General features: G+C 54.2%; 1 protein-coding gene across 1 annotated transcript; it reads left to right on the top strand.

Moving 5' to 3' along the window:
* Positions 1 to 690: 690 nt before the first annotated feature.
* On the top strand, positions 691 to 11267 carry KIRREL2 (kirre like nephrin family adhesion molecule 2). The gene is made up of 15 exons (XM_037991567.2): positions 691 to 971; positions 1137 to 1286; positions 2171 to 2320; positions 2467 to 2627; positions 3246 to 3396; positions 4046 to 4151; positions 4266 to 4414; positions 4650 to 4777; positions 4863 to 4995; positions 5280 to 5380; positions 5544 to 5763; positions 6216 to 6320; positions 6647 to 6756; positions 8369 to 8434; positions 10915 to 11267. The coding sequence occupies exons 1-15, from the start codon at positions 743 to 745 to the stop codon at positions 11248 to 11250; spliced, it is 2295 nt and encodes a 764-aa protein (XP_037847495.2). The 5' UTR covers positions 691 to 742; the 3' UTR covers positions 11251 to 11267.
* The last annotated feature ends 1098 nt before the right edge of the window (positions 11268 to 12365 follow it).

The raw sequence follows: 12365 nt of genomic DNA, 5'->3' as shown, positions 1-12365 counted from the left end.
AGCCTCCCTGCCTGCCCCGGCCCGGCACCGCCGCCTCCCAGCCGTCGCCCGGCAACCAGGCCGAGGGGCCCGGCCGGCCGAGTGGGGAGAGGGGCTGGGCCGGGACTGCGGGGTCCTGGGAAAGGAGGGGCCGGGGTCCTGGATTCCTCCGTCTTAGGACGTTTGCAGCAGTAACAAGGGAACAGCCCTCTGTTCCCCACTTTGAGGAGGGGTTTTGAGGCTGGGGGAGTCAAGGCAGGGGTCCCAACAGTCCCCCAGGTATCGGCGTGCCCTCTTCCCGACCCGCAGGCCAGGGGAGCCCCGGACCCCGCCTCCCCTAGGGCGCGGAAACTGGCTAGGCCCCAGGGGCCCCCATTTATAGCTCGGTTTCCACTGAGCGCAGTCCCTCCAGGACCTGGGCTGAGCAAGTTTCTTCCACTCTTTCCCTTCCCTCCTCCTCACCCCCATGCCTGCCCCTCAACCTCGGCAGGGCGCAGGTGTCCAACCCAGCCGGGACTCCCTCCTCGAACCCAGGTGTTCCGGCTCCCAGACCCTAATTGAGCTGGGGGCGCCCACCCGCCGGGGGACCCCGCCCTGCATCCCCCATTCATCTGCGTCCAGCCGCGGGAGTTTCTCAATGGGAAGAGGGCGGAGCTCCCGGGAGGCGGACCCGGGCGGGGCGAGTTGGATCGGGCCCTCTAGGGGTCTCCCAGAGACCCAGGGCGCGGAACTGGCAGGCGTTTCAGAGCGTCAGAGGCTGCGGATGAGCTCACTTGGAGGACTCCAGGCCAGAGACAGGGGTTCTCTAGGCTGGGGCGAAGAGTCGAGCGCGAAGGGGGCTCCGGGCCAGAGTGACAGGAGGAGAGCTTCCGAGGAAGAAGTTGACCGGGAGGCCGGTGCGACGGCAGATCTCGTGAACCTTGGGGGACACACGCTCAGGATGCGAGTCCCCGCCCTCCTCGTTCTGCTCTTCTGCTTCAGAGGGAGCGCAGGTACCGCACGAGGGGAGAGGATGAATATGGGGTGGGTGTTGGGGGATTGCTTGCGGGCTGCCCCTTCACTAGGGAGAAGGGAGTTGGGGGCTGGGACCCCTGGGTCCTGAATGAGGGGGCTCTTGAAGGTGCTAAGCTCAGCCCTGCTGCCCCCAACTTTCCTAGGCCCGTCACCCCATTTCCTGCAACAGCCAGAGGACCTGGTGGTGCTGCTGGGGGAGGAAGCCCGGCTGCGGTGTGCTCTGGGCGCCTACTGGGGGCTAGTTCAGTGGACTAAGAGTGGGCTGGCCCTAGGGGGCCAAAGGGACCTGCCAGGTAAGACGGTTCTCTCCACGCTGGGACGGGCTGGCTAGGGGTAGAGTTACTGGGCTCGGCTGTACCTGCAGTTTCTATTTTGACATTTTAAGTTTGGGAAATTGATGGACTTGGGTAAACATTTAGGAGTCCTGATTTTTGAGCTGCTTCTTTGGGGGTGACCCATAGAGTTTTGGAATTATTATGTTATTGCAAAATAGTAAACAGGCCAGGTGCGGTTGCTCACGCCTGTAATCCCAACGCTTTGGGAGGCTGAGGCCTGAGGATAGCTTGAAACCAGGAGTTTGAGACCAGCCTGGGCAACATAACAAGACCTTATCTCTAGAAAAAATATATATATTTTAAACAAATTAGCCAGGCGTGGTGATGTGCATCTGTAGTCCCAGTTACTCAGTAGGCTGAGGTGGTAGGATTGCTTGAGCCCAGGAGTTCAAGGCTGCAGTGAGCCATGATCAAGCCACTGCACTCCAGGTAATGGTGAGACCCTGTCTCAAAAAAAAAAAAAAAAAAAAAAAAAGGAAAAGAAAGAAAGAGAACATAAATGCAAAAAAGTACAGTAAACATAAACGGAAGGTTTACCAAATAATATAGACACTCACACAGCCAATACCCAAGTCCACAGCTAGCTCCCCAGAAGCCCCCGTATTCCTTTCCCCTATCATAGCCCCCTCCCCCTCACTCCAGAAGTAGTATCTAACCTAACTTTTATGGCAATCATTTTCTTGCTTTCCTTTCTGAATTTATTACCCCCAAGTTTGCAGTGACTCTGGGTTGGGAGGGAGTTAGAGTCTCTATGGGCCTAGTACACACTCTTTAATAGCGTCTTACCACCAAATGTGTGGACCAGTCAGAACCATGGTGTGCTGCCTCCTCCCTGACTCCAGGGTGGTCCCGGTACTGGATATCAGGGAATGCAGCCAATGGCCAGCATGACCTCCACATTAGGCCCGTGGAGCTAGAGGATGAAGCATCATATGAATGTCAGGCTACACAAGCAGGCCTCCGCTCGAGACCAGCCCAACTGCACGTGCTGGGTAAGGACCTCACCCACTTGTCCCCTGGGAGCCCAAGGGGGCAGCCAGTACTAGCTGTGAGTAGCAGAGTCCAGGGAGCCCAGGGGAGTGGTCAATTGGAGCTGAGAGGATCAGGATCCATCTCTGACCCCAAATCCACCTTGCAGTACCCCCAGAAGCCCCCCAGGTGCTGGGCGGCCCCTCTGTGTCTCTCATTGCTGGAGTTCCTGTGAACCTGACATGTCGGAGCCGTGGGGATGCCCGCCCTACCCCTGAATTGCTGTGGTTCCGAGATGGGATCCGGTTGGATGGAACCACCTTCCATCAGGTCAGGTCCAAATTCCTGTGCTAGCCTTTGCCCATTCAGGGAAACTTGGGGTGCACTCTGACTGCAGGCTCATCCCGAAGAGAAGAAGACATGGGAGGGCAGGGGTTCAAGGGTTTGGACTCTTGAAATATAATGCAGGGTAAAGATTCTAGGGCCAGACTACCTGGGCTCAAATCATGCCTCAGCCACTTGCTAGTTGATTGATCTTAAGTTAGTTAACCTCTCTGTGCCTCAGTTGCCTTATCTATACAATTGGAATAATAATAGCATGCATGTCATAGGGTATTGTGAGGATTAAATAAATAAATACCTATAAATGCCCAGAAGAGTGCCCAACACATAGTGAACCATATATAAGTAAGGCAAGCTTATCCAACCTGTTGCCTGTGGGCTGCCTGCAGCCCAGAACGGCTTTGAATGTGGCCCACCACAAATTCATATACATTCTTAAAACATGATGAGCCTTTTCTGTAACTGTTTTAGCTCATCAGCTATCATTAGTGTTAGTACGTGTGGCCTAAGACAATTCTTCTTCCAATATGGCCCAGGGAAGCCAAAAGATTGAACACCCCTGATGTAAGGGGTAGATGGCATTATTATTCTTATCCATACCTCCAGACCCTGCTGAAGGAAGGGACCCCTGGGTCAGTGGAGAGCACCTTAACCCTGACCCCTTCCAGCCATGACAACGGAGCCACCTTGGTCTGCAGGGCCCGGAGCCAGGCCCTGCCTGCGGGAAGGGACACAGCTATCACACTAAGCCTGCAGTGTGAGTGCAGCTGGCCCTGGGAAAGAGGGGTGTGGGGCCCTGACTCCTGGGTATAAGGAAGGAGGGGACTGTGGCCCCTGGGGAATGAGGAAACTGGGACCTGGATTCCTGGATCTAAGAGAGCAGGAGAGGGCTGGGTATGGTAGCTCATGCCTGTACTCCCAGAACTTTGGAAAACCAAGGCAGGCAGATCATCTGAGTTCAGGAGTTCGAGACCAGTCTGGCTAACATATCGAAACCTGTCTCTACTAAAAATACAAAAATTTGCCAGGTGTGGTAGCACATGTTTGTAATCCCAGCCGCCTGGGAGGCTGAGGCAGGAGAATCACTTGTATCCGGGAGGCAGAGGTTGCAGTGAGCTGAGATCGTGCCACTTGGCAACGGAGTGAGACCCCGAGCAGGAGAGGACAGATGGCTGGGGTCCCTGGGGAAAGAGGAAGCTGGGCCTTGACTCTCACATCTGGGAGAGTAGGAGAGGATAGAAGTAACTGGGGGAATTGGGAACTGAAAGCCCAGACTCCTGACTCAAAGGGAGAAGGGGATTAGGGGCCCAGACTCCTGGGGTGGAGGAACCAGGGACTGGACCCCTAGGCCAGTGGCAGAGGTGTTCCTGGTCCTTGCCCACCTGACCATTGTCCCACCCTAACAGACCCCCCAGAGGTGACTCTGTCTGCTTCACTACACACTGTGCAGGAGGGAGAGAAGGTCACTTTCCTGTGCCAGGCCACAGCCCAGCCTCCTGTCACAGGCTACAGGTGAGGACGAAGACCACCTCTCCCTAGCCCCAAGAGTGAGCTTGGGAAGGGCTGGGACCTGAGTAAGTGTGACAGAGAGCAGGGACAACGCTAACAGCGCCACCATTTCCTCAGGTGGGCAAAAGGGGGCTCCCCGGTGCTCGGGGCCCGCGGGCCAAGGTTGGAGGTCGTGGCAGACGCCTCGCTCCTGACTGAGCCCGTGTCCTGCGAGGTCAGCAACGCCGTGGGTAGCGCCAACCGCAGCACTGCGCTGGATGTGCTGTGTGAGCTGGGGCGGGGCTGTGGGTGTGGTCAAAGGTGGGCGAGGCTTTCAGGGTTGCTGAGGGGCGGGGCTTGGAGGGGCGGGGCTGGGAGAGTGGGCGTGGGGTATTAGGAGGAGGAGAGAGTGGACTTGGGGCATATTCTTGCGCCCTAGAGGGTGTGGTGTTTCTATGGGGCTGATCCCGGGTCAGGGGCTATTCCTCCCCGGCCTTGTGACCCCTCATCTCCTTCGTTCAGTTGGGCCGATTCTGCAGGCAAAGCCGGAGCCCGTGTCAGTGGACGTCGGGGAAGACGCCTCCTTCAGCTGTGCCTGGCGCGGGAACCCGCTTCCACGGGTAACCTGGACCCGCCGCGGTGGCGCGCAGGTGCAGCCCTAAATCTGAGGCGGTGGCTGGCGGGGGACCAGGCTTCCTTGCAAATCTGGCTTCTGACGCCCCTTCCCTGTCGCAGGTGCTGGGCTCTGGAGCCACACTGAGCCTTCCGTCGGTGGGGCCGGAGGACGCAGGCGACTATGTGTGCAGGGCTGAGCCTGGGCTCTCGGGCCAGGGGGGCGGCGCCGCGGAGGCTCGGCTGACTGTGAACGGTGAGAAGGCGGGGCTTCCTAGGGGACCTAGCCCGTCCTGGGATAGGGAGTGGACAGAGGGGGCAAGGGCTAATGCAGTGGGAGTGGCCTGGAAGGAGCTATACACCCAGCGGGGCCTGAGACTGACCTATTGAAGGCGAGGCTTTCTGGGGAATCGGAGTTTGGAGGCAGCATGGCCTGATTGATTAAGGTTAGCGGAGAGTGCGCTGGCCAGACCCGGCTTTGTTACAGCCTTTGGGGAGGGCAAGGCCTCTCCTCTGAGTGACCCACCGTCTCCATCCCAGCTCCCCCAGTAGTGACCGCCCTGCACTCTGAGCCTGCCTTCCTGAGGGGCCCTGCTCGCCTCCAGTGTCTGGTTTTCGCCTCTCCCGCCCCAGATGCCGTGGTAAGGAAATGTCACTCCTCCCGTGACCCATCCAGCCGTGATCCCTGACCTCCCACCTGGCCCCCTGAAATTACTGTGACCATCTCTGACTTCCCAGACATCCCTCCTGCTTCTTCCTCCCCTCCTCAGTCTCCTCGGTGTCCTCCCTCTTTTATGCCCCCAGGTCTGGTCTTGGGATGAGGGCTTTCTGGAGGCGGGGTCGCGGGGCCGGTTCCTGGTGGAGACATTCCCAGCCCCGGACAGCCGCGGGGGACAGGGTCCGGGCCTGATCTCTGTGCTACACATTTCGGGGACTCAGGAATCTGACTTTAGCAGGAACTTTAACTGCAGTGCCCGGAACCGGCTGGGCGAGGGAGGTGCCCGGGCCAGCCTGGGTCGTAGAGGTGAGACCCCAGCCCTAAGACCCCAAATCTGGAGTCTAAACCCCACAAACTCAGGGATCCCCCAGCCGATGGTTGCAAAACCTCAAATGCAGAGACCTCCAAACCTTGGAAGTCTCAAAACTGTGGGTCATTGATTCCCAAGACCCCCCCAACCACAAATGCCTTCACATTCTGAATCCTAAACCGAGAGACTCCTCACACCTAGGGACCCCAAAAAGAGAAACTCCAACGATTGCAAAGCAAATTGCAAAGTAAAGGACCCCTCAAACTCCAAGACTTCCTAAAGCCAGGAGTTTAAACTCACTCTCAAACTTGGAGAACCCCAAATTCAAGGGCCTTTGAATCTCTAAATGTGCAACCTTTTGAACCCAGGGATCCCAAACTCAATCCCTGAGCCCCCGCTTCCTGGTTCCCCCTCAGCCTTCTCAGGATGTCCCCTCTGCTCCCTGCAGACCTGCTGCCCACTGTGCGGATAGTGGCCGGAGTGGCCGCTGCCACCACGACTCTCCTTATGGTCATCACTGGGGTGGCCCTCTGCTGCTGGCGCCACGGCAAGGGTTAGTGCCTGAGCCCCGCCCCAGCTCCTCAGGCCCCAGCCCCACACACACCCTGCCTGCCCAGTGACCTGACCTGGCCTTGGGCCTTGGCTCCAGTCCCATTTCCAACTCTGCTCCGGGCTTAGCTCGCCTTCAGGTTCTGGTTCCCTCCTTAAGCCCTAACCAGACCTTCCCAGGGTCACATTCCTAGGTGGGAAGGATTCTTATCGGTTTCCAACATCCCCACCCGATCCGCCTTGGTTCCCAGTCCTCTCTCTTCCCGCTTATTGGTCTGCACACATTGTGACCCCGCCCATCGCTTAACTCCACCCATCGCTGTTCGTCAGCCTCAGCCTCTTTCTCCGAGCAAAAGAACCTGATGCGAATCCCCGGCAGCAGCGACGGCTGCAGTTCGCGAGGCCCTGAAGAAGAGGAGACAGGCAGCCGCGAGGACCGGGTAGGATGCCAGGGTCTCCAGACCCGACTGTGCCTTCAGACCCAAATAATAGCCCAGTTCCAAGAGGGCCCCCAAATTCAAACAGGACTCTAAGGCCGGGCATGGTGCCTGACATTGGTAATACCACTTTGGGAGGTGGAGACACAAGGATCACTTAAGGCCAGGAATTCGAAGCCAGCCTGGGCAGCATAGTGGGACCCCATCTCTACAAAAATACAAAATAAAGTAAAATAAAAAATGAACCGGGTATGGTGGCACACACCTATAGTCCCAGCTACTCAGGACACTGAGGTAGGAGGATCCCTTGAGCACAAAAGGTAGAGGCTGCAGTGAGCTATGACTGCACCACACACTCCAGCCTGGGCAATGGAGCAAGACCCTGTCTCCATTTTTTTTTTTTTAAGTAGGAGGGTTCTAGTCTTTTTTTTTTTTTTTTTTTTTTTAACAGAATCTCACTCTGTCACCCAGACTGGAGTATAGTGGCACAATCTCGGCTCACTGCAACCTCTGCCTCCCTGATTCAAGTGATTCTCCTGCCTCAGCCTCCTGAGTAGCTGGGATTACAGGCGTCTGCCACCACACCTGACTGATTTTGTATTTTTAGTAGAGATTGGGTTTCACCATGTTGGCCAGGCTGGTCTCGAACTCCTGACCTCAGGTGATCCACCCTCCTTGACCTCCCAAAGTGCTGGGATTACAGACATGAGCCTTCAGGCCCAGCCTGAGGGCTCTAGTCTTAACAGTGACCCCACACCCAAATGTCACCCAAGTCCATGCCCCTGACCCGATTATTCCCTAGGCCCACTATATCCTCACAGCCCTTTTTTTTTTTTTTTTTTTTTGAGACGGAGTCTTGCTCTGTCGCCCAGGCTGGAGTGCAGTGGCGCAAACTCAAGCTCCACTGCAAGCTCTGCCTCCCGGTTTTACACCATTCTCCTACTTCAGCCTCCGGAGTAGCTGGGACTACAGGTGCCCGCCATCACGCCTAGCTAATGTTTTTTTTTTTTTTTTTTGCATTTTTTAGTAGAGACGGGGTTTCACCATGTTAGCCAGGATGGTCTCGGTCTCCTGACCTCGTGATCCGCCCGCCTTGACCTCCCAAAGTGCTAGGATTATAGGTGTGAGCCACCGCACCTGGCCTTTTATTTATTTATTTATTTATTTATTTATTTAGAGACAAAGTCTTGCTCTGTCGTCCAAACTGGAATGTAGTGGTATGATCTTGACTCACTGCACCCTCTACCTCCCAGTTCAAGCGATTCTCGTTCCTTAGCCTCCTGAGTAGCTGAAATTACAGGCTCCTGCCACCATGCCTGGCTATTTTTTGCATTTTCAGCAGAGACAGGGTTCCAGCATGTTAGCTGAGTTGGTCTCAAACTTCTGGCCTCAAGCGATCCTCCCGCTACGGCCTCCCAAAGTGCTGGGATTACAGGCATGAGCCACGGTGCTGGCTTCTCACAGCCCTTTTATTGTCCTGAGTGCAGTCCCCAGCTCTCGGGTGCTCTTACTGTCTCCTGCCTGGCCTCCACTGGCTGGCTGAAGGTCCTTGGGGTCTGGCTTTGGGGCGGGGAGATCCTCTGACTATTCCTTCTCACTAAATTCCCTACCCCAGGGCCCCATTGTGCACACTGACCACAGTGATCTGGTTCTGGAGGAGGAAGGGACTCTGGAGACCAAGGTGAGTATCGGGAGGGGTGGGGCTCCCTTCACCGTTGGGAGAGGCGGGGCTCCCTTCACTGTGTTTCCATCTCTCTCCCACGCCTGTCCCCTCCTTTTTCCTTCTGTTGTCCTCAGAACTGGGACTCAGCTCCTCATCCCACTCCTCCTGCCCCCTGGACCAGCTCACTTGGCTCCCAGCCTCAGTTTGCCTATCTGCAGACTCTGCCCACACATCTGTCCCAGTCCCAGATGGGGCTCACTATGCCTGTGCTCTCCTCATCACGGTCAAGCCCCCTTTCAGCCCCTTTACACTGGCCCCATATCTCCCCAAACTTGTCCTTCCTCTGGGGTCCTACCTCAGGACAGCCACATTGACTCCAGGCCATCCCCAGGCCAGAGCACTTCTCTCTCTCCTCTGTACCTAGCACATGCCATTCTCTCTCTTTCTCGCTCTCTTTTTTTTTTTTTTTTTTTTTTTTTTAAGACAGAGTCTCACTCTGTTGCCCGGGCTGGAGTGCAGTGGTGTAATCTCGGCTCACTGCAACCTCTGCCTCCTGGGTTCAAGCCATTCTCCTGCCTCAGGCTCCCAAATAGCTGGCTAATTTTTCTTGTATTTTTAGTAGAGATGGGGTTTCACCATGTTGGCCAGGCTGGTCTTGAACTCCTGACCTCAAGTGATCTGCCCACCTTGGCCAAATTGCTAGGATTACAGGCGTGAGCCACCGTACCCAGCCGACATGCCATTCTCTTGGCCTGAAATACTCCTACCTTCCTTCCCATGTCTACCTAATTCCCTCCTTTAGTCCTCCAGTCTCAGCTCAGACATTTCTTGTTCCAGGAAGCCCATGATTCTATTGGGGGAATCCTCCCCAGTATTTCAACATAGGTTCTTTCTATTTTCTGTAAGTGTCAACTGGCTGAGAAATAAAAAGAGACCGTATAAAGAGAGGAATTTTACAGATGGGCCACCAGGGGTGACATCACATATTGGTAGGACTGTGATGTCCACCTGAGTCTCAGACCCAGCAAGTTTTTATCAAGAGTTTCAAAGGGGGGGGGGTGCTGTAAGAACAGGGAGTAGGTACAAAGATCACTTGCTTCAAAAGGCAAAAAGCAGAACTACTAGAAGGGTCTAACAAAGATTACATGCCTCTGAGGGAATAGGACAAAGGGCAAAAGTAGAACCACTGATAAGGGTCTATGTTCAGTGCACATATTGTGCACATATTGTCTTGATAAACATCTTAAATAACAGAGAACATTGTTCGAGAGCAGAGAACCGGTCTGACCACAAATTTACCAGGGCAGAGATTTTCCCCACCCTAGTAAGCCTGAGGGTACTACAAGAGACCAGTGCATATTTCAGTCCTTATCTCAACCACATAAGACAGACATTCCCAGAGTGGCTGTTTACAGACCTCCCCCCAGGAAGACATTCCTTTCCCAGGGTATTAATATTAATATTCCTTGCTAGGAAAAGAATTTAGTGATATCTCTCCTACTTGCACATCCATTTATAGGCTCTCTGCAAAAAGAAAAATGAGGCTCTTTTTGCCCAACCCCGCAGGCAGTCAGACCTTATGGTTGTCTTCCCTTGTTCCCTAAAAATAGCTGTTATTCTGTTCTTTTTCAAGGTACACTGATTTCATATTGTTCAAACACACATGTTTTACAATCAATTTGTATAGTTAACACAACTATCACAGTGGTCCTCAGGTGACATACATCCTCAGTTTATGAAGATAACAGGATTAAGAGATTAAAGACAGGCATAAAAATTATAAAAGTATATTTGGAAACTGATAAATGTCCATATTAAAGTGATCACAATTTATGTTCCTCTGCCGTGGCTCCAGCTGGTCCCTCTGTTCAGGGTCCCTGACTTCCCGCAACATGCTTCCATCATGACAGCCCGATCATTCTGCCTGTGTTCCACCCATCACAACCATGACCACTCTGATCTGGGCTTCCTTATCCCGCTCGCTATGCTGAGGGCTCTGCCATCACAGCCCCTGTCACTGCCTATGACTTTCCCAGGCACAGCCCTGACCCCTCTGGGTACTGTCTCATGATTTGTCATTTTTCCTTTGGTGTGGGATTCTGTGAGGACAGGGTTCAGTTCTATCTTAGTGACATGCCTTGTAGCAGCAACACAGGGCATGACACTGAATCAAAGCCTAGAGGCTGTTGGGCAGGTGAGTGCCTCTCTCCTGTTCCCTCTGCATCTTCCACACTGACACCCCTCAGCAGGCCTATATCCCTCTGTCTCTACCATTCTCTGCCTATGTCCTATCCCTTTGCCTCTTGTCACTGTTCTTCTGTCTCACTTTCTCTCTTTCCCAGTCCATGTGTGTCTCTGTGTCTCTGCCCATTCCTGTCTCTTTTTGTTTCTCTCAAGGTCTGGTCTATTTCAGTGTGTAACCCTCAGTGTCACCCATCAGTGACCCTCATCTCCCCTGCATGCTCACAGACCTTACTGAGTCCCATTTGTCCCCTCAGGACCCAACCAACGGTTACTACAAGGTCCGAGGAGTCAGTGTGAGCCTGAGCCTTGGTGAAGCCCCTGGAGGAGGCCTCTTCCTGCCACCACCCTCCCCCATTGGGCCCCCAGGGACCCCCACTTTCTATGACTTCAACCCACACCTGGGCATGGTACCCCCCTGCAGACTTTACAGAACCCGGGCAGGCTACCTCACCACACCCCACCCTCGAGCTTTCACCAGCTACATCAAACCCGCATCCTTTGGGCCCCCAGATCTGGCCCCCGGGACTCCCCCTTTCCCATATGCTGTCTTCCCCACGCCTAGCCACCCGCGTCTCCAGACTCATGTGTGACATCTCTCCAGTGGAAGAGTCCTGGGATCTCCAACTTTCCATAATGGATTGTCCTGATTTCTGAGGAGCCAGGACAAGTTGGCGACCTTACTCCAAAATTGAACACGAGGGGAGGGAAAGATCATTACATTTGTCAGGAGTATTTGTATGCAGTCAGCTCAGTCAAAGGGGATGCCCCAAGTGGGAGCAACATGGCCACCCAATAGGCCCACCTATGCCCCAGTGTAAAAGAGATTCAAGATGGCAGGTAGGCCCTTTGAGGAGAGAGGGGGACAGGGCAGTGGGTGCTGGGAGTTTGGGGCTGGGAGGGAATTTTTTTCTAGCCACTGAAAGAAGATATTTCAAGATGACCATCTGCATTGAGAAGAAAGGTAGCATAGGATAGATGAAGATGAAGAGCATACCAGGCCCCACCGTGGCTCTCCCTGAGGGGAACTTTGCTCGGCCAATGGAAATACAGCCAAGATGGCCGTGTACTCCCTAGGAACCCAAGATGGCCACCATCTTGATTTTACTTTCCGTAAAGACTCAGAAAGACTTGGACCCAAGGAGTGGGGATACGGTGAGAATTAGCACTGTTGGGGCAAAGGGGAATCTTGGGATAAAAATATTTATGTTTAATAATTAAAAAAAGTCAAAGAGGCAAGTGTGTCTTAGGGAATCTACTGGCATTATTACCCTCCATCAAGGAAGGGGTCCATTAGACCTGTCCCAAGGTCCCTCCTCTACCCTAGCCTATGAGGTGGCTGTAGAAGTAAAACTGTGAGCCACCTCTCAGCCTCTTGCTACCTGCAAAGCACTCTAGACTCTTTATTTGTTTTTTCTTGAGACAAGGTCTGGCTCTATGGCCCAGTGCAGTGGCACCATCTCAGCCCACTGCTACATCTGCATCCTGGGCTCAAGCCATCCTTCCACCTCAGCCTCCCAAGTAGCTGGGACTACAGGTGCGCACCACCACACCCAGCTAATTTTTGTATTTGTTTGTAGAGACAGGATTTCATCCTGTTGGCCAGGCTGGTCTCAAACTCCTGACCTCAAGTGATCCGCCTACCTAGGCCTCCCAAAGTGCTGGTATTACAGGCGTGAGCCACTGTGCCCAGTCATGGACTCTTTTA

Source organism: Chlorocebus sabaeus, chromosome 6 (genome assembly GCF_047675955.1).
Source record: "Chlorocebus sabaeus isolate Y175 chromosome 6, mChlSab1.0.hap1, whole genome shotgun sequence".
NCBI classification, from domain to species: Eukaryota; Metazoa; Chordata; class Mammalia; order Primates; family Cercopithecidae; genus Chlorocebus; species Chlorocebus sabaeus.
Note: the sequence above shows the minus strand (reverse complement) of the source record. Positions and strands in the feature narration are given on the sequence as shown.

Excerpts from the sequence above, each read along its gene's own strand:
- KIRREL2 (XM_037991567.2), top strand. The coding sequence starts at position 743 with ATGAGCTCACTTGGAGGACTCCAGGCCAGAGACAGGGGTTCTCTAGGC. Across the intron at positions 6,757-8,368 it reads CAGGCAGCCGCGAGGACCGG|GGCCCCATTGTGCACACTGA; the intron begins GTAGGATGCCAG and ends TCCCTACCCCAG. Across the intron at positions 8,435-10,914 it reads AAGGGACTCTGGAGACCAAG|GACCCAACCAACGGTTACTA; the intron begins GTGAGTATCGGG and ends TTGTCCCCTCAG.